The following is a 20,898-nucleotide window of genomic DNA, read 5'->3' as shown; positions in this document are numbered from 1 at the left end:
GCATTTCATGCATTGGTGAAGGCTATGTGGCGGAGTTCGATTGCTATGTTGGCCGGATGCTGAACTCCTCATGGTCGGGTCCCTTTTGTGGCTAACCAGATGTTCCACACCATTGGGTCTGCTAGATTGGTGCTCTCTCTCTCTCTCTCTGTGTGTGTGTGTGGGGGGGGGGGGTGGGTGCTACCTGGCCACTGGGGGGGGGGGTGGGTGAGGTCATGCTGATGCCTGCCTAGTTGTTGGCCGCCTCATGATTGGGTCCCTTTGTCGGCCTGCCCGACTGACATGGCTATCCGGCTAACGTCTTCTATGGCGTCTACCCATCTGTTTGACTTTGGAGGTTGGTGCGTTGCCCCAGTGCCTTCTTCCCGCCCCTCTCCATCACTTTGGTCGGTACCCTTACGCTCCGGCTCGTTCTGGGTGTCTGGGCTAATTATCGGCCACTGGAACAACGCCTTGTGGCCAACTTTCTTTATTGGGCGTTGTCGGATCTCTCCGGTTGTTTGACGATGTTAGGTCTCCCTGGATGGACGATCTCGTTAGGTTGGCGCATTACTATTGAACATCACTGAAAGGGCATTTCCCTCAAGTGCATACATAAAAGTCAGTATGGGTTTCTTAAGTGTAGGTCCATCCAGAATTGCATTGCCTGGACTTTGGAGTATTTACATCAATGCCATCAGTCCAAAAGACCCTTGCTCATTCTTATGCTTGTTTATGCTAAAGCTTTTGATACATTTGAGCATGATGCCATTTTGGAGATACTGAAGTTCAAGGGTTTTGATGATAGGTGGCTTGGCTGGATTGGAGAGATTTTGTCTTTAGGCTCTTCATCAGTTCTTTTAAATAGTGTGCCTCGGAACAATTTGTTTGCAAGAGACGGGTTCGCTAGGGTGACCCTTTATCTCCCCTACTATTTGTCTTAGCAGTAGACCTCCTTCAGTGGGTTGTTAATGATATGCTTGTCAGAGGAGTTTTGTCTTTGCCCATCTCTTCACATGATCAATAGTTTCACATTGTGCAGTATGTTGATGATACAATATAATTATACCTACAGTGGATAATCAGTTCCTTTTCTCTTAAAGACATGATGCATTTCTTTTCTGCTTCTGCTAGTCTAAAGGTTAATTTTAACAAGTCATCTTTGGTTCCCATCAATGTCCCCGATGGAGAAGCTCTGAAGTTATCCACTCTATTTGATTGCAAGATGGGCACCATGCCTTTTACATATCTTGATCTGCTAGTGGGTGCTACTAGGCTAGGAAGGATTTACTCCCTTTGGTGGATAGGTTGGAGAGGAGATTATCTCCTAGCTCTTGTTTATTAAATCAGGGTGCAAGATTGCAACTCTTAAGACATGTCCTCTCCTCCATGCCAATATACTTTATCTATAGTTTGCATATCCCTCTTGAAATTATCAAGCATCTTGAAAGCATTGAGAGGCAGTGTCTATGGAGGGAAACTCTGATACTCCCAAATAGTCTTTAGCTGCATGGGATTTGCTTTGTAGGCCTAAGGATGAGGGCGGTCTTGGCATTATCAATCTTCATATTCAGAATCAGGGCTTGTTGGTTAAGCATCTGCACAAGTTTAATAACAAAGTTGATATCCCTTGAGTCTCCTTGATTTGAAACTCTTTATTTATGATGGTGTGGTTCCCCACGCCACTGTCCTCTGTGGTTCGTTTTGGTGGTGTGATATCCTTAAGTTGAATGAGAATTATAGGGCCATTGCGAGTGTCCATGTTAATTTGGAGGATTATGTGATGTTTTGGTCTAAGAGTTGGCATGTTAGTGATTCTTCTCAACCACTTTGTTTCGGACTCACACGCTTGTTCTCCTTCATCCCCTCTAAGCCCCCTCCCCCACATTGTCGATTCACATCATCAAATTTGAGACTAGCTACCGTCGGCTCACACTTGCCCGCCCCACCTTGGGCCTCGGGCAAAGCGGAACTAACTAATGCCTGGCATTTAGCAGAGACGGTTTTTTAGTTGTGACCCTAACGACAAATTAGCAAAACTATTTTTTTATTTGTATTTGTGAATTGTGAAAGAAAGAAAGAAAGAAAGAAAGAAAGTGGAGACGAATCATACATCCACCCATCATGAGCTTCCTTCCCTGTCACAAAAAAAACAAAAGTTGAGCTAAAATCTGAATCGCACAACAACCCAACCCCCCAACCCCAACCCCAACCCCAACCCCAAGCCTGCTGCCGTGCTGCTGGCTGCTGAGCAAAAACAAATCCCCACATCCCCTTCCCTTCCCTTCCCTTTTCCCCCAAATCAATCACGCCGCTCGCCGTCTCCAAGATTTGATTTTGCTTCTAAATCTTTAGGGAGGGGAGGGGATCCAGGGAGTGAAGATGGATCAGCAGGAGGAGGAAGCGTCCGTCTCCGTCAGCAGCGTCCCGCCGGAGGAGGAGGAGGAGCAGGATGAAGAAGAAGAAGAGCAAGAAGAAGAGGAGGAGGACATGGGTGCGGTGAAGATGGCGCTGGGCCCTCAGGTTCCCCTCAAGGACCTCCTACACCTCCACCTCCACAAGGCAAGCAAAGCAACTTCCACCTGCATCTGCATCTTTCTTTCTTTCTTTCTTTCTTTCTTTCTTTTTAATGGAGTAGGTACTAGTAGTAGATACTGAAACTGCAAATGGGTGGATGGATCTACGTAAATATGTAATGTAGGAGGAGGAGGGGGAGGAGGACGACAGCCTCCGCAGATGGAAGGAGCAGCTCCTCGGACCAGATGCTGTCCACACCACCAACCTCCTCCTTGCCCTTGGAGCTGGTAACTCACTCACTCACTCTACTACTGCTACCTGTCTGTGTCTCACAGTGCCTGTCTGCAATGCAAATGCAAATGTACCACTTGACAGAGACGATGCATCTCTTCCAGTATATATTACACACACTAAATTATACTAAAACAACACTACTTGTTACCAGCTTTTCCTTGGAGAGAGAGAGAGAGAGAGAGAGAGAGAGAGAGAGAGAGAGAGCACTTGGCATGGATGATGTATCTCTGCTGCATATCTGTAATTTATCTTCTTATATTATTATCACACCGGTTGTGAGACTGACTCACTGTTCCGTTCCTATGCACTGCGGCTATGTCCATTGTCCAGAGACCGTCGAACCAGAGGTGGCCATACTCAACCTCACCATCTTGGCACCAGGGAGGCCTGACCTGGTTTTGCCGATTCCGTTTGTGCCTGATGACAAGGGCCACGCCTTCATGCTCAAGGACGGCACCGCCTACAGCTTCCGCTTCTCCTTCACCGTCTCCAACAACATCGTGTCCGGTCTCAACTACTCGCACACCGTCTGGAAGACCGGAGTAAAAGGTGACCACTTCCTTCCTTTCCTTTCCTTTCCTTTCCTTTCCTTGTAAACAACTCCTTAAATAAATTAATTAAACACACCTCTAATGTTATCCATCCATCCATCCATCCATCCATCCTCTTTGTTGCTCATATATGTAAATTATAATTTTGTTTGAAAAATGAGGACAGCTCCTTGAGATATACTAGTATACTTGTTTTTGACACATCTGAGCCTGGGTTACAGTTTACTGCTTATTTGCATAAAGTACCATGGCGCCACAGTCTGTCTATCGCTGAATTGAATTCACACCTTATCCAATTAAACACACACACACACACACACACACACACACACACACACACACACACACATCTATATCTATCTATGTGCATTGTTATATCTATCCCTCATCTTTGTTGCTTATATATGCTCTGCAGCCTGTGCCTCCATAATACGAGAATTTGTTTCAAAATATACCACTATACTTGTTTTGATCTGAACCTGCTTTGCATTTTCCTGCTTATTTGTCACTGAATTGAATTCACACCTTATCCAATTACAGTACATCTAGGCATGTGATGTATGTAGTCGCAAGTAATATTTTCCTGCTATTCTGTTTCATCAAAGATTTACTCCCGTGTTTGTCTGTTCAACATCTTATGAGACAACATAATTGTTCCACTCACGATACAAAATGAATCCACTGGTTTTAACTTTCAGTTCCATCTTAGGCTGCTGTGTCTCGAGCAGGTTTTGGTTACATTGCATATATTCTTTTGACATTATGATGAACAGAATAAGAAGAGTAGCATAGGTGAAAACAAAAACGCCTGCTGTCGCTCAAGACATGCTGGGTTTCAACATTGTGGATTTTATCTCATTTCCATTGTTGGGAAATAAATAATCCTTAAAGAAAATTATGTATCCCTGCGAAAATAGGAAGACACCCCAAGAATATAACATTAGCAAATGTTGAGCTGAATATGAGAATTTGTTATATATGCTCTGCAGCTGTGCCTCCATAAAACGAGAACTTGATTGAAAAATGCCAGCCCCTCCCAATAATCCTTAAGTGAATTATACTGTATGTCTCAACAAAAAATAGGACGACTGAATGCTGTGTGTAGCAGCAGAATGGTCCATAATTAATTCTGAAGGAAGAAGGCGCCCACAGTGTTATATGTTGGATGCATACTGTGTGACTGCAGTTCACTCACTGAGTATAGTTGAGTTAATCTGCAATGATCCACTCATTGTGATGACCGTCATGATTGAACGTTGCACATGATATCCATGTCCCCTCTCTAACTGGAGCTACATACATACATGTTGTCCATCATCATAAGTAAATAACTCTTTGAGTGAGTCCTGTTCCCTCTGTTTTTGCAGTGGAGAACCAGAAGGTGATGCTGGGGACATTCAGCCCTCAGCAGGAGCCCTACACATACAAGGCTGAAGAAGATAGCACCCCGAGCGGCATCTTTGCGAGGGGCTCCTATTCTGCTAGATTAAAGGTAAGGTACATATATAGAAAAAGTTTGCATGTGCCAGCTATTTAGTTGCAGTGAATCTATCTTTTCTTTTGTGATACCAACCAGAGTTGGTTGGTTAATATGTAGTATGTGTGCACTGCCTGGATTGATTTTGGTTGGTGTTGCAGTTTGTCGACGATGATGGGAAGGTGTACCTAGACATGAGGTACAGCTTTGAGATCAGGAAGGACTGGCCTGCCTAATTAACAGACAGTCAGTCAGTGGTACTGAGACCACCTACGTAGGGTCCGTCGCAAAGATGAGATGAGTGTTAGTTTAGGTTGTGGGGAGTGCGGATGTTGATAGCTGCTGTTAGGTGATTGATGTTTATTGTGTGGTATCTATCAGGGATGTTGATTCACTCACTCGCTTTGCTTGCAATGAAGAAGGTGAGTGAGTGCCTGAACTGGACTGAAAGTGTATGTCTGAATTTGCATGCATGTTATTGTTATTGTGTCCTTCCTTGCTCGCTAACATGACTACTGTCTTTGCTTATTCTCCGCTTGTTCATGTCTGTTGTTCATTTCCGAAATCTCTACAGGTGCGTTTGGTTTCAACAGTTTGTCATGTGCATTGCAAAAAAGTAAATTATTAACACGACATTAATTCTTCTGCATGCATGTATGAGTAACACAGATAGATTATATTGTTGTTGTAAAAAGATAAGTGTGGCTGCATGCTGGACTGACTGGGTGTACGTACTATTTTGTAGTAGTTGCTAGATGATGATGATGATGAGTATGTTTGTCGATCATCAGGTTTGAATTAATTGCATTATGACTAGTTTGAAGAGCTAGGGAAGGGACGCCCCCACCACTAGGGAAGATTTAGACCAGGTTTTAAAAAAAGTACCATGTCTGTATTTGTTTAATTGAAATATGTTAAAAATGTAATAATTTGGTTCAGTTTAAATGAAAATCGTTCGGCTTGCATGAAAATCGTCTGGTTTTTTTAAAATTTATGTTTGAAATGTCTCCAAATGTTTGATGGATAGAGTTGGATGGCCGACTCCCGTATCACTATCCATGGACGCGTCTACTGTGCCCGTTTTCTGCTTTGAAGAGGCCTAAGGAAATACTCCCTCCTCCATCGCCTTTGCTTTGTTTTGCTTTGTTTTGTTTTTCTAATCTAAAAGAAAAAAAAGGAAAGATCCTATTTGGGCGAGGGACTGGCGCGGTTTTCTCCGAGGCACTCGAGTCCAGCGTTTCCTGCAGGGCGCCCCTATATCTCGAGAGGACACAACCAATTTTTTTTCTGTTTTTTGCATTATTTTTGTACTTTTGTTTATACTTCAACATATTCTAAATATATATATATATATATATATATATATATATATATATATATATTACAAATAACACTCTACAAAAAACATTTGAAAAATGTTGAACAAGAATTTGAAAAATGTTGATCAAGCATTTGGAACATGTTGAATGAGTATTTGAAAAATGTTAATCAAGAATTCAGAAAAATGTTTAACGTGTATAGAAAGGTACTCCCTCCGTCTATGGGGCATTTTTTGACACTAGTGTAGTGTCAAAAAACGTCTTACATTATGAGACGGAGGGAGTAGTTGATTATGTATTAAAAAATGATGAATCTTTTTGATCATCTACAAAAAAATGTTAATAAAAATGTTGAACAAGTATTTGAAAAATATTAATCAAGCATTTAGGAATTTTAAATGTGTATAGAAAAAATGTTGACCATGTATTAAAAAATGTAATCTTCTTATTTGAAAACTGTTAATCGAGCATTTGAAAAAGTTTAAAAGTGTGTATAGGGAAATGTTGACCAAGTATTAAAAAAAAGTTACTCTTGTATTAAAAATGTTAACCAAGCATTTAAAAAATGTTTAAAATGTGTGTTTTGATCATATATTAAGAAAATGTTAAATTTGTATTTGAAAAATGTTTAAGGTGTATTAGAAGAAAAAAATTGACCTCGGACAAAACAGTGTGCAAGTTTCCTCCTTGGACTCGGAGGAGAATGCTGGTTGTTGTGTGCTGCTGGACTCCTCCCCAGTCACCGACAGAGGCCAAGCTTGGACTTTTCAGAATGGATCCGGAGGAGGAGGCGATTCGTCAGGGATCAAGAGAGGCCATTCAAATGCAAGAGGCTGCCGTGAAACCCGCTTGGGAGGCCGAGCAAGGACAACCAACCAGATTCACAAGCAACTCCAACTGCAGTGATCAAGAGACCGAAAAAGGACCAACAATCATCACAAGCACCAAGCTCTCCTCTGAGAAAAACCCTAAACCCTAACCCTAAACAAAGGATAGACAGACTCTCCTCCGACTCCAACAAGGGGGACCAACAAAGGAGACACCGCCAGCAGCAAGGTCCACTCCTAAAGCTGGAATCAAGAGAGGGCCAGCAATCATCACAAGCACCAAACTCTCCTCCGACTCCAGCAACGTCTTTGTGTGCACAGCGAAATACTATCCACTCCCTAGGGATGTAAAAAACCTTGTCGCTGGTGAGTCCAGCTTGCCTTGTTAATGGAATGCTTTTGTATTCTTTTCAAAAAAACAAATGGTTTGGTTGATGTCCACAGAAGCAATTCCCGACTAGCCTGGGCATACCCCTGCGTCTGCACTTTGCTTAGCCTGACCCTGCCCCTGACCCTGACCCTGACCCAGGCGTTAGGAGTTTGTTCGTGCTTGCTGCTAATCCTGCTGCAACAACAAATGTACTACTTCCAAACAGCCCCACCCAATGTTAGACTGGGCTATGCAAGGCAGATGCAGTGCTTGTATACTTTATACACTAAGCATCAATTAAATAGGCGCTCCCCGATCTTCTCTCAAATTCTAACTCATGATCATTTGTTCAAACTCATGATCATACAACAAATTCATGAACATTTGTTCAAACTCATGATCTTCTCTCAAATTCGTGAACTTTAGACTTGAATAGGCGCTCCCCGATCCAAGTGCACAATTCGAGGGAGCTCCCGATAGGCGTTTGCTGTTCTGTTGTGCTGGTCCTATGGGGCCTTAGCACGACGACTTTCCGACTGTGTACTACAACAAGTTTTGCCCTGCTCTAGCTAGGGAGGGGCGATGACGGCTCACTTAAGTGTTTGTAGTCGTTGCTAGGTGGTCTACGGATGTGGATACAATTTTTATTATTTATTTATGGTGTTGGTTGTATTGCCATGATTGAAAATGAATAGATTGGTATTTTTCTCGAAAAAAAACTATTCATGGGTTAAAAAAAATGTTGGTGATTTTGAAAAAAAATGTCTGTGAATTTAAAAAGTGTTGGTGATGTGCTTGTGAACATTTATTGAATTTAGTGATCTGATTTTGAATTTTGTGGAGAAAGAAGTTGATAATTAAAAACACTTGAGGAGAAGATGAAGAATGAAAGAAAGAAATAAAAACAAATATAAAAAAAAGTAGTCCAGTAGTAGTAAGATAGGTTAGGGCAGGCGGTGCAGTGCAGCCCATGCAGTCGGCCCACCCACCCACGCATCATCTATCGGGTCCAGTCCAGTCCAGTCCAGTCCAGTCGCGTCTAGGTTAGGGAGGGATGAACCAAGGGCCAGGATGCCGCGGAGCGCATGATCGGACGGCGGGTTCGTGCCCTGGGTCTTTTAAAAGGCTCCGCTCCAAACCCCCAGTCCATTCCCCAATCCAACCCATCCCATCCCATCCCTCCGCCGCCACCCTCCGCCTAGACCGCCGCCACCCTCCGCCGCCGCCGGTTGACATGGAGTTCTGGGGTAAGCAAGCATTCCTTCCTCCTCTCTCCGCCGCCGCCCAAATTGGTTGGTTTGGTATGTATGTATGTATGTATGTATGTATATCGTCCATCCTACTACTCGTATTAGATTAGATTAGTTTAGCGCATTGGATTGGATTGGATTGGATTGGATTTCAGCGAGCCGAGCCGAGCCGTCAAACCCTAGCAATAACATGTTTGTCTGTCTGTCTACTTACTGCTGTTGTATGGTGCTCCCACAATAACATGATTGATTGATTAGATACTCTGTCTCTCTGTAATCTAATGGCTTGTTAAAAACGTGAGTATGATGATTTTTTTTTAAAAAAATCAATCAATCAATCTACTGTCTCTGTGCATGTCTTCATTTTTTTAATTTTAATAATGTTTGTGCTGTGCAGGCCTTGAGGTTAAGCCTAACCAGTCCCTCAAGGTTTCACCTGATGATGACCACTTCCTCCATCTCTCCCAGGTCTGCTGCTGCTCTCTTGTCCTCACCATATCAATTAACTCTTCTCTACCTATTCTATTATTATTATTATTATAGTATTGCTTCTTTTTTTTGCGGGTGAATTATAGTATTGCTTCATGATTGAAATATTATTATAGTATTGCTTCATGATTGAAATATTTTTTTTGTTTGGTCATTATTCATTTCTTCCTCCTCTTATGTGTGCGTTCGTGTTTCCATGCCAGGGTGCCCTTGGTGAAGTCAAGAAGGATGACAAGGCTACCATGTTCGTCAAGATTGGCGACCAGAAGCTAGCCATCGGGACCCTCTCTACTGACAAGTTCCCTCAGATCCAGTTCGACCTCGTCTTTGAGAAGGAGTTTGAGCTCTCACACAATTCCAAGACGTCCAGCGTCTTCTTCTCTGGCTACAAGGTTTTCCAGCCTGCCGACGGAGATGAATATCCTTTTTTACATATATACTCGTAATAATATTTCCTTATCAAGTATGTGCTACTTGAGAGTCTTGTTTCCTTGACCTGCCTTTTCCCCTGCTTCCACGATGGATTTTGATTCCGAGGAAGAGTCTGAGGAGGAGCAAGACACCATCATTCCAGCACTCACCAAGGAGAATGGTATGCACATTTCCCCCGTTGCTTCTAGTCACATCTATCTTGGATGGAACACCAGTGGAAATGGAGAGATGATGACCCTTGTCAATGCATTTTTCTTCTTTCTTCCTTTTCAAGGCAAACCTGAAGCCAAGGAGCAGAAGAAGCAGGTTAAGATTGACACTGCTGCCCCTTCAAAGTCCAAGCCTGCTGCTAAGGATGGGGGAAAATCTAACAAGGATGATGACAGCGATGATGATGATGACAGTGATGAGGATGACAGCCAAGATGACTCTGGTGATGATGGAGCATTGATTCCCATGGAGGATGATTCTGTGAGTTCATTTAATTGTCGCCCCATAATTTGTTTATGTTATATATATGGCCTGGTCTAGGTTTTTCTAGATTGATGCTTGACTGAAACTGCCATCACCTATTATGGTAGATATGCATAGTTTGTGCTCACTGAAATTGTTTTTCACCTATTTGTGGTAGCTATGCATATAGATTGATTCTTGACTGAATTTGATAATCTACTATTATGGTACATATCCATATAGATTCATGCTTGACTGAAATTGTTAAATCTACCTATTATGATAGATATGCATATGAATTCATGCTTGACCGAGATTGTTAATCTACCTATTATGGTATATATGCATATGAATGGATGCTTGACCGAAATTGTTAATCTAGCTATTATGGTATATATGCATATGAATGGATGCTTGACTGAAGCTGCTGGTCACATATTATTGTAGGATGATAGTGAGGGCGGTGATGATTCCTCTGATGATAGTGAGGATAGCTCTGATGAGGAGGAAGAAGAAACACCCAAGGTAGTATGATTGTTTTTGATGTCGATGTTTTATTATAATTTTCTCTCTGGATGCCTAGTTTGTTACCTGACACCCAACATTATGCTGATATTCAGAAGCAAGAGACTGGGAAGAAGAGGGCGGCTGGAAGCGTGTTGAAGACCCCTGTTACTGACAAGAAGGCCAAGATTGCAACACCGTCAGGCCAGAAGACAGGTATAACATTGTGTGTGTGATATCAATCGGCCTTGCAATGAATGTGAGCAGCCCATGATATGGTGTGGCCTTGGTTGTTTGCTGATGATGGATGGCCTTTGTTTGCAGGCGACAAGAAGGGAGCTGTCCATGTGGCGACTCCTCACCCGGCCAAGAAGGCAGGCAAGACCCCGGCTACCAGCGACAAGTCGCCCAAGTCTGGAGGGTCGGTCGCGTGCAAGTCGTGCAGCAAGTAATAAGTCTTTTCTCTTGTGCTATATATATATTTCTGTTTGGACAGTTATTAGATGATGACTGTGGATTCCAGTGTTGCTAACATGGTGAATCTCTCTTGATTGGTTTTGCGCAGGACATTCAACAGCGAGGGCGCTCTAGCTTCGCACTCCAAGGCAAAGCACGAGGCCAAGTGAAGAGGAGAGGAAGGTGTTGGCTGGCTGGCTGGCTCCAGTTGCTATTATTTTGATCTGTCTGCCCTATTGAGATTATTATCGTTATGCTGCTGTGTTAGGCTATCTGCTATATCTTATTATGTTGTCGTACCTACCTAGCCTGATCCCGAGGGAAGGGAAGGGAGAAACCGTTGAGCTGTTAGTGTTGATGCGTTTGTTGTTGAATCGAACAAAAAAGCCGCTGTGATTCGGAATTGGAATTGGTTGGTGGAATGCTATGGTCATCATGGTTTTGAATGAATGAATCCTGTGTGGTTTGGGACATATTTTTGGCTTGTTTCTTGATGTTTTTGAAGTGGGTTGCTGCACTTGTTTGATGTTGAGGTGAAATGTTATAAAGTCTTTTGACATGAAGAAAAATGCAACAAGTTAATCCTGTCTAATGGTAGCATATCATATAAGCAAAAACTAATTGGCTGGGCTGGGCTACCACTCTTGTTCAGATTGTGAGCCAACTAGAAGTATGTACACAAGGCTGGCTCTAGGAACAAGGATACACCAGGCAGGCAGGCTCCAATTTCTCCCTCCTTTTCCTCTCCTTCCCCTCCTAGGCTAGGCTAGGCTAGGCTAGATAAATGTATAGTTGATCTTGTCTCTCTCAGGAATGGTGTCCCTCCCTTGCATCAACTACAAACAAATCTGAAACTAGTCTGAAATTGTTAATTTCTGAACCTATATGACAGCCAACACATCTTGTGTTTCTTGCACTTATTACTACCGTTGCTGCGGATCTTCAACTAGAACCAACATTTGATTTTTCTTATTTGATATCTTCAAGGCAAATCGACCCAATTCAGTGGCTGATGAAGTTTTGAACCTTTTTTCTAATATTCGTTGAAAATTTGTGTTTCTGCTTGAGCCGTATGACGCACGCCCCAAAAGCCAGACATTTCATCTCACTTTCACAAGGATCAAAACCCCTCCAAATCAATGCATCAAGGGAGCTGTCCATCCAGCGTCATGACAACCCAAGACCACCAATGCGCCGCTCCCTCCCGCGTCAAGTCTAAGGCTGCTGCCAAGGATGTGGGAAAATCTAACAAGGATGATGACAGCGATGATGATGATGATGATGAGGAAGAAGAAACACCCACCCAGGGTAGTATGCTCGTTCTTGATGTGCTCTTGTCAATGTTATTATTATAGTTTTTCTTGCTGATGCTAGTTTGTTACCATCATATACACCTGACAAAATGGTGCTATTCACTATTCACAAGTGTGTTCAAGACCCCTGTTACTGACAAGAAGGCCAAGATTGCAACACCGTCAGGCCACAAGACAGGTATAACATTGTGTGTGTGTGTGATATCAATCAGCCTTGCAATAATGAATGTGAGCAGCCCATGATATGGTGTGGCCTTGGTTGTTTGCTAATAATGATGCCCTTTGTTTGGAGGTGACAAGAAGGGGGCTGTCCATGTGGCGACTCCTCACCCGGCCAAGAAGGCAGGCAAGACCCCGGCTACCAGCGACAAGTCACCCAAGTCTTTTCTCTTGTGCTATATATATTTCTGTTTGGACAGTTATTAGATGATGACTGTGGATTCCAGTGTTGCTAACTTGGTGAATCTCTGTTGATTGATTTTGCGCAGGACATATATTCAACAGCGAGGGTGCTCTAGCTTCGCACTCCAAGGCCAAGCACTATTATTTTGATCTGTCTGCCTGATGAGATTATTATCGTTATGCTGCTGTGTTAGGCTATCTACTTATATATCTTATGTTGTCGTACGTGTTCCCTACCTACCTAGCCTGATCCTGATCCTGCGTTGAGCTGTTAGTTCGTCGTTGAATCGAACAAAAAAGGCGCCGTGATTCGGAATTGGAATTGGTTGGTGGAATGCTATGGTAGTATGGTCGTCCTTGTTTTGAATGAATGAATGAATGAATGAATGCTGTCGTGTGTGGTTTGTGATGCCATGCATTATTATTTTTGGCTTGTTTCTTGGTGTGTTTGATCTGGATGATGGTACTTGTTTCAGGGTTTAATGTTGAGGTGAAATGTTACAAAATCTTTTGCTTCTCTTCTGAGATATGCAACAAAAGTTATAGATACGATAGATTTCTCTAGTTAATTCTGTCTAATGTTACATCCAAGTAGCATACTTTATAAGCTTGAGCTGGATTTTGCACCAGTAGAGTAGTAGGTGGGCAGGCATAGCAGAAGAACATTCTGTAGCAGGAAAGTAGAAGAAGATTCTTTCCCATGATTTGCATCTCCAACTCCAACTCCAATTATGAAACAAGAAACACATTCATTATGTGCTCATGCTCATCAAGTGTCTTGATGATATAAACTGAATCTTCATTAAGCATCCCCGCCGCTTGGCGTTGGTCGTTATCTTGTTTGGGGCCATGGCTAGTGGCGGATGGCCTTGCATACTGAAAGCACCACTCTAGCATGCAACACTGCTTCCAGTCCACCTACTGGAATTAATATTGCATTGCATTGCATTGCCCCTCTTTTAACTCTCCTCTTGTTGCAGATACCACTAGTTTCTCCCTCCCTCATCTAGAGCCTTTTCTGCCTTCAAAAACTAAAAATATATATAATGGATAGATAGATGTAGCACTAGTACTTGATCTTGTCTCTCTCTCCTAGATAGATAGATAGATAGATAGTAACAAATCCTGGGTGACATTTCTGGCAATATATACAATGGACATTTGAAACATGCATGCATGGATTCTCTCTCTCCTAACAATCAATCTGTACCATGAACAAATGTACCTGCAGCTGACTAACCATACAGCAAACTCTGAAACTCTGCTCCAAATCAAGTGACAAACCATACATACACGCACACTCTTCCAAATCTGAAACTAGTCTGGAAATGTTTTAATTCTGAACCAACACATCTTGTGTGTTTCTCGTCTCGCACTTATTACTACCGATGAGGATCTTCGACTACAATCAAGAGGGAGCATTCAGTGAGTCTGAACCAAAACAAAAGCATTTTTTTTCTTCTGAATTTAATTCGCATCATGGGCAAATCAAAACTAATATTCTCAGTCAAAACTAACTAGAACTGTAGTATACATCTAGATACATCTATTTCTGCGACAAGTAATTCCGAACGGAGGGAGTACATATGAACATATATAGCACAAATTAAAGATGATAACAGATTGTGAACCATACGCCCTCCAAACCCAGACACTTTCACAAGGATCAAAACCCCTCCCTCCCTAGGCGGCCGGAGACAGTGACCAAACCAATGCATCAAGAGAGTTGCTAGACCGTTGACGTACAAGTAGTCCATATCAGTATGGTGGAGGACGAAAACTTACTTTTGCAGCTAAGCTATAAGCAATGCTGCAACACAAAGGTCAATGATGTCATGGCAGGAGGGATGATAAAATTTCATATGTAATCGTTTCAAGAGATTATTAATTATATATAAAAAGAAGGTGCTACAAATTTACTGAAGCTCATATCATATGCATGCGTGCGTGCGTGTATGCATTACAGAACAGTGAGATAATCTGGGTAAACCAAGCCTCCAGATTTAGTGCGAATCTTGAACTCGTGCTCTCCACGTTGCTCAGGGATTGCAATCTTCTTGGTGTGTATTGTCTTGTCCTCCTGCTCTACAAGAGATAGAGAGCAGGTGTCCTCCTCCATTTGATAGGTTTTCAAGGTTATGTAAGCCTTGTTTGGCAGATAAATCTCATCAGCAAGGAGGTCATAATCCCGAGAGTACCGAATGCGCTTGCGACATCTCCAGTTCAACGAACACAAGCTCCCACCGTTATTATGCAGAGAAGAGCAGAAGATCCCCTTAACGACAACACCATCACCATCACCATTACCGGCCGTCGTCGTCGTCTCAGAGGATGATATTACTGGAATCCCGGTGACGGATAACTTCATGGCAGGATTATCCTCCTCGGCCTTGTCATTGTTGCTGGGAAGGAGCTTGATGTGGTAAGCGGTTAGGAGGGCTGGCCAACGCGAGACCACCATCGGTTGTCCGCAGATGACTCGCCGAGGTATACGCCGGCTGCGGCGTCATGCACGGTGGCGAGGCCGACGAAAGGCAGACTCTTGCCATCATCAACCGTTTGCCACTTGGACGAGACGGTGTGGAACGCATGGGTGGCATGGCGGGTCGCCGACTTGAGCGACATGAGTAAGTAGGAGCCGACGAGCACGTACGAGTGCACGGTGACCATAGGCGGATATCTCAGCTCATGCGGGGCCAGCCGAGACGGAGACGGGAAGCAAGGCGGGCTGGGCAGCTCCTCCCAGGAGCAGCCCTGGAGGCGCCCGTCGACGACTCTGGCACTGGACAGGTCAAGGACCTCGAACCAGGGCTCCAGATCTCGTTCTCCCTTGATCTGGGGAAAGGTTGAGAGGGCGTAGATCTTGTCCTCCACGTCCACGTATACGAGCGCGGGGGATTCTTTTTCGCTGAGCAGGTCCGGCCCAGAGATGAACACCTTGGCGTCGGCGTCGAAGACGGTGGTGCGGCGGGCGCTGATGGCGACGATCCACCTGCTGCTGCGGCTGCGACTGCGACTGCGTGTGTGCAGGGGCACGTAGGTGATGCCGGCCGTGGCATCCATGGTGGCGATCGGGCGCAGCCGCCTCGCTCTCGCTCTCGCTCTCGGGGAGCACGGGTAGGGATAGTCCACCTTGTAGAGGGAGGCCACCGCGCGACTGCTGCCGATCAAGATATTTACCACGAACAAGATGGACCGGCCCTCGCCCTCGCCCTCCCCCTCCGTGCCGCTGCTGCTGCTGGTTTCCGGTTCCGGCCGACTGCTCCTCGAGCTCATCGCTGCTTCTTGCGCCGTCGTCGTCGTCCAGCCTCTTCCTCTTCCCCTTGCCGCCATGATTCTTCATCCTCCCCTATCCTATCCTATGCTACTGGATCGATCGATCGGACCCTTCTCAGTCGCCGGCCGCCTATCTGTATCTCTACTTCTCTAGAGGAGTACGTATTTTATTTCTTGCTCGCACAGACATCACCTTGGGCCAAGCCCATTTACCAGCTGTTTGCAGCGTTTTTCCTTTCCAGTTTCCTTTTTCTTTTGCAGCGTTTTTCCTTTCAAGATCATTTAAATATTTTTTAAAAAAATACAACAACTAGCAGCATTGTATGTTTGACAAGTTTCTTTTACCGCCCATCGACCCCAAAAGCAAAAGAACTTGTCCCTGCCAAAGGCCGAAACAAACTTCGCCACATTAGAATCCAAGTCGTAACCATAAAAAACAGGAATCCAAGCCGCGCACCTTGACATACAAGAGCTTTTGCTCCTCGGAATCTTCATTGATAGCAAACTTTCTTTTTTGAGCTTAACTTTTTTTTTTGCATCTCCGTCAACATGCCAAACCTCTCTGGCTTATTTTCATCCTTCATCTCACTAGATGACCCGCTGCACCATAGCCGCAAAGACCAACTCCAGCCAGAAAGTTAAGCAAGCTATGGGAAGAGTATTCATTTAATTACCCTACATACATAAATACCAAGAAGCAACTAACCGACTAACAAACAAGGATAACTACCCCTGGACCCTTGTTCCTACTGGCCGCACTTAGACACGATCCCGGTGCTGGAGAGGTCATGCGTGAATGTTGGTTTGGATGGTGAGGAGGGAGGAGTGCCGAGCAACAAAGGCAATAAACGCCGACGTCGCTCTGTCAAAAATGCAATCATGCCCTTATTTTTATTTTGATGTTGATGAAAATATACATATAAGGGACTAATCATGTTTGTTAAGTATATCACGGGTTTTAGTCCTCGTGGAAACATATATGTGTGTGAATCATGGACCCACTTGATTCAATATTGCTGAAAAACGGAGAAACAAAGATATTAAGCATAGACTTTTCGTTCTGTTCTTGATATTAAGAGGGGATCACTGCGGTTCGTGAAAGATTTGCTCAAACATACAGTTCATTGCAAATATTCTCCACTCACATCATTCACAGTCACGACATACATCACTCCCATCATACACATGTGACATACATATGCACCTACAAAAGGGCCCTAGGACGCTCTCTAGTCCCTGGCCGAGGCCTCCGCAGTGGGGAGGCAGCTGAACAACAACATGACACCCAAGACCTTCATATACTAGTGATCATGCCCTGTGCACGCCTATCCCTTATTTACAGTCTTGTGCATGCAACAGTTCCAGTCACACACCATCTGCGGCAAGAGAAAGAGTACACAATTCCAGTTAGACCCAAAAAGCATAGCCAAAACAGAGGCACAAGAAGAGGCAAGGAGTAGATGGAGGGCAAGAAGATGATGGAGATGGCGCTCAAGCAGGCGAACCACACCTCCTTTTTTCGCGCGGTTCGCTGAGTTCTCCTTCCCATTCTCCTATTGATCAAGAGCTCTTTGGTGCCTTATTTCATCCACACGTCTCATCGAACTCCACTTTTATGGGGTGGAGATGGCGCTCAAGCAGGCCAGCCACACCTTCCTTTTTCGCGTGGTTCGTTGAGTTCTCTTCCCCCTCCTCCTATTGAGCAAGAGCTCTTTGGTGCCTTGTTTCATCCAAACGTCTCATAGAACTCCACTTTTATGGGGTGGAGATGGCGCTCAAGCAGGCCAGCCACACCTCCCTTTTTCGCGCGGTTTGCAGTGTTCTCCTCTGAAGTAAATATGCCCTAGAGGCAATAATAAAGTTGTTATTTATATTTCCTTATATCATGATAAATGTTTATTATTCATGCTAGAATTGTATTAACCGAAAACTTAGTACATGTGTGAATACATAGACAAACAGAGTGTCACTAGTTTGCCTATACTTAACTAGCTCGTCGAATCAATGATGGTTATGTTTCCTACCATAGACATGAGTTGTCATTTGATTAACGGGATCATATCATTAGAGAATGATGTGATTGACTTGACCCATCCGTTAGCTTAGCACAATGATCGTTTAGTTTGTTGCTATTGCTTTCTCCATAACTTGTACATATTCCTATGACTATGAGATCATGCAACTTCCGAATACCGAAGGAACACTTTGTGTGCTACCAAACGTCACAACATAACTGGGTGATTATAAAGGTGCTCTACAGGTGTCTCCGATGGTGTTTGTTGAGTTGGCATAGATCGAGATTAGGATTTGTCACTCCGATTGTCGGAGAGGTATCTCTGGGCCCTCTCGGTAATGTACTGAAGGAAATATGCCCTAGAGGCAATAATAAAGTTATTATTTATTTCCTTATTTCATGATTAAATGTTTATTATTCATGCTAGAATTGTATTAACCGTAAACTTGATACATGTGTGAATGCATAGACAAACAGATTGTCACTAGTATGCCTCTACTTGACTAGCTCGTTGAATCAAAGATGGTTAAGTTTCCTAGCCATAGACATGAGTTGTCATTTGACTAACGGGATCACATCATTAGGAGAATGATGTGATTGACTTGACCCATTCCGTTAGCTTAGCACTTGATCATTTACTATGTTGCTATTGCTTTCTTCATGACTTATACATGTTCCTATGACTATGAGATTATGCAACTCCCGTTTACCGGAGGAACGCTTTGTGTGTTACCAAACGTCACAACGTAATTGGGTGATTATAAAGGTGCTCTAAAGGTGTCTCCGAAGGTACTTGTTGGGTTGGCGTATTTCGATATTAGGATTTGTCACTCCGATTGTCGAAGAGGTATCTCTGGGCCTACTCGGTAATACACATCACTTAAGCCTTGCAAGCCTTGCAACTAATAAGTTAGTTGCGGGATGATGTATTACGGAACGAGTAAAGAGACTTGCCGGTAATGAGATTGAACTAGGTGTTGAGATACCGACAATCGAATCTCGGGCAAGTAACATGCCGATGACAAAGGGAACAACGTATGTTGTTATGCGGTTTGACCGATAAAGATCTTCGTAGAACATGTAGGAGCCAATATGAGCATCCAGGTTCCGCTATTGGTTATTGACCAGAGACATGTCTCGGTCATGTCTACATAGTTCTCGAACCCATAGGGTCCGCACGCTTAAAGTTCGATGATGGTTATATTATGAGTTTATGTGTTTTGATGAACCGAAGGTAGTTCGGAGTCCCGAGTGTGATCACGGACATGACGAGGAGTCTCGAAATGGTCGAGACATGAAGATTGATATATTGGACGACTATATTCGGACACCGGAATGGTTCCGAGGGTTATCGGATATATACCGGAGTACCGGGGGGTTACCGGAACCCCCCGGAGGTTAATGGGCCTCATGGGCCCAATTGGTGGAAGAGGAGGAGGCGGCCAAGGGGCAGTCGTGCGCCCCTCCCCTCCCAAGTCCGAATTGGACTAGGAAGGGGGCGGCGCCCCCCCCCCCTTTCCTTTCTCCATCTTTCTCCTTTCCTCTCCTCTCCTACTCCAACATGGAAAGGGGGGAGTCCTACTCCCGGTGGGAGTAGGACTCCTCATGGGACGCGCCAAGGGTGGCCGCCCCCTCCTCTACTCCTTTATATACGGGGAGGGAGGACGTCTAACTTGTTTTTGCAGGGCATGTTGTGATGTGATATGGTCAAGACGTGATGAGATATAAGTTGTTGTATGATATGATCATGTTTTGTTGAAGTTATCGGCAACTGGAAAAACCCTTATGGTTGTCTTTCTATTGCATAAGATGCAAGCGCCAAATAATTGCTTTACTTTATCGCTATGCGATAGCAATAGTTGCAAGAGCAATAGTTGGCGAGACGACCATATGACGACACATTGATATAGATCAAGATGATGGAGATCATGGTGTCATGCCGGTGACGATGGAGATCATGACGATGCTCTGGAGATGGAGATCAAAGGCACAAGATGATGATGGCCATATCATGTCACATATTATGATTGCATGTGATGTTTATCTTTTATACATCTTATTTTGCTTAGTCGGCGGTAGCTTTATAAGATGATCTCTCACTAAATTTCAAGGTATAAGTGTTCTCCCTGAGTATGCACCGTTGCGAAAGTTCTTCGTGCCGAGACACCACGTGATGATCGGGTGTGATAGGCTCTACGTTCAAATACAACGGGTGCAAAATAGTTGCACACGTGGAATACTCAAGTTAAACTTGACGAGCCTAGCATATGCAGATATGGCCTCGGAACACTGAGACCGAAAGGTCGAGCGTGAATCATATAGAAGATATGATCAACATAGTGATGTTCACCATTGAAAACTACTCCATCTCACGTGATGATCGGACATGGTTTAGTTGATTTGGATCACGTGATCACTTAGATGATTAGAGGGATGTCTATCTAAGTGGGAGTTCTTAAGTAATATTGTCGGTGTCAAAACCGGTGGATCTCGGGTAGGGGGTCCCGAACTGTGCGTCTAAGGCGGATGGTAACAGGAGGCAGGGGACACGATGTTTACCCAGGTTCGGGCCCTCTTGATGGAGGTAATACCCTACGTCCTGCTTGATTGATCTTGATGATATGAGTATTACAGGAGTTGATCTACCACGAGATCGTAGAGGCTAAACCCTAGAGGCTAGCCTATGGTATGATTGTTGTTGTCCTACGGACTAAACCCTCCGGTTTATATAGACACCGGAGGGGGCTAGGGTTACACAAAGTCGGTTACAAGGGAGGAGATCTACATATCCGTATTGCCAAGCTTGCCTTCCATGCCAAGGAAAGTCCCATCCGGACACGGGACAAAGTCTTCAATCTTGTATCTTCATAGTCCAACAGTCCGGCCAAAGGATATAGTCCGGCTGTCCGGAGACCCCCTAATCCAGGACTCCCTCAGTAGCCCCTGAACCAGGCTTCAATGACGATGAGTCCGGC

The 20,898-nt window shown here is 44.1% G+C and overlaps 3 protein-coding genes across 5 annotated transcripts; 2 read left to right on the top strand and 1 right to left on the bottom strand.

The window, feature by feature from the left end:
• Nucleotides 1-282: 282 nt before the first annotated feature.
• On the top strand, nt 283-5,309 carry LOC123071237 (rho GDP-dissociation inhibitor 1). The gene is made up of 9 exons (XM_044494756.1): nt 283-341; nt 626-890; nt 1,055-1,120; nt 2,335-2,502; nt 2,681-2,783; nt 3,121-3,339; nt 4,709-4,833; nt 4,980-5,017; nt 5,200-5,309. The coding sequence occupies exons 1-9, from the start codon at nt 283-285 to the stop codon at nt 5,246-5,248; spliced, it is 1,092 nt and encodes a 363-aa protein (XP_044350691.1). The 3' UTR covers nt 5,249-5,309.
• Nucleotides 5,310-8,444: 3,135 nt separating this feature from the next.
• Nucleotides 8,445-13,070, top strand: LOC123071217 (histone deacetylase HDT2). Of its 3 annotated transcripts, none has more exons than XM_044494735.1 (9): nt 8,445-8,581; nt 8,982-9,052; nt 9,277-9,491; nt 9,592-9,665; nt 9,780-9,976; nt 10,406-10,483; nt 10,579-10,678; nt 10,787-10,910; nt 11,028-11,391. In XM_044494735.1, the coding sequence occupies exons 1-9, from the start codon at nt 8,569-8,571 to the stop codon at nt 11,086-11,088; spliced, it is 933 nt and encodes a 310-aa protein (XP_044350670.1). In that variant the 5' UTR covers nt 8,445-8,568; the 3' UTR covers nt 11,089-11,391. The 3 variants fall into 3 exon arrangements, with proteins under 3 accessions (XP_044350670.1, XP_044350674.1, XP_044350682.1); XM_044494739.1 differs by lacking the exons at nt 10,787-10,910; nt 11,028-11,391 and adding exons at nt 12,524-12,611; nt 12,720-13,070 and having other exon boundaries at nt 8,482-8,581; XM_044494747.1 differs by lacking the exons at nt 10,787-10,910; nt 11,028-11,391 and adding exons at nt 12,524-12,577; nt 12,720-13,070 and having other exon boundaries at nt 8,483-8,581.
• Nucleotides 13,071-14,636: 1,566 nt separating this feature from the next.
• On the bottom strand, nt 14,637-15,987 carry LOC123071209 (uncharacterized). The gene has a single exon (XM_044494725.1). It carries the CDS (start codon nt 15,964-15,966, stop codon nt 15,064-15,066), a length of 903 nt encoding a protein of 300 aa, XP_044350660.1. The 5' UTR covers nt 15,967-15,987; the 3' UTR covers nt 14,637-15,063.
• Between the last annotated feature and the right edge of the window lie 4,911 nt (nt 15,988-20,898).

This window comes from Triticum aestivum, chromosome 1A, assembly GCF_018294505.1.
Source record: "Triticum aestivum cultivar Chinese Spring chromosome 1A, IWGSC CS RefSeq v2.1, whole genome shotgun sequence".
Taxonomy (NCBI): domain Eukaryota; kingdom Viridiplantae; phylum Streptophyta; class Magnoliopsida; order Poales; family Poaceae; genus Triticum; species Triticum aestivum.
This window is presented reverse-complemented; position numbering and strand designations above follow the sequence as displayed.

What these genes read in the sequence shown, in the direction of transcription:
- LOC123071237 (XM_044494756.1), top strand. Translation starts at nt 283, where the DNA reads ATGGCTATCCGGCTAACGTCTTCTATGGCGTCTACCCATCTGTTTGAC. An exon ending in CTGTTTGACTTTGGAGGTTG is followed by an intron (nt 342 to 625) that starts GTGCGTTGCCCC and finishes TCTTAAGTGTAG; the next exon opens with GTCCATCCAGAATTGCATTG. An exon ending in CTGCTTCTGCTAGTCTAAAG is followed by an intron (nt 1,121 to 2,334) that starts GTTAATTTTAAC and finishes CTAAATCTTTAG; the next exon opens with GGAGGGGAGGGGATCCAGGG.
- LOC123071217 (XM_044494735.1), top strand. An exon ending in ACTTCCTCCATCTCTCCCAG is followed by an intron (nt 9,053 to 9,276) that starts GTCTGCTGCTGC and finishes TTTCCATGCCAG; the next exon opens with GGTGCCCTTGGTGAAGTCAA. An exon ending in AGCACTCACCAAGGAGAATG is followed by an intron (nt 9,666 to 9,779) that starts GTATGCACATTT and finishes TTCCTTTTCAAG; the next exon opens with GCAAACCTGAAGCCAAGGAG.
- LOC123071209 (XM_044494725.1), bottom strand. Translation starts at nt 15,966, where the DNA reads ATGGCGGCAAGGGGAAGAGGAAGAGGCTGGACGACGACGACGGCGCAA.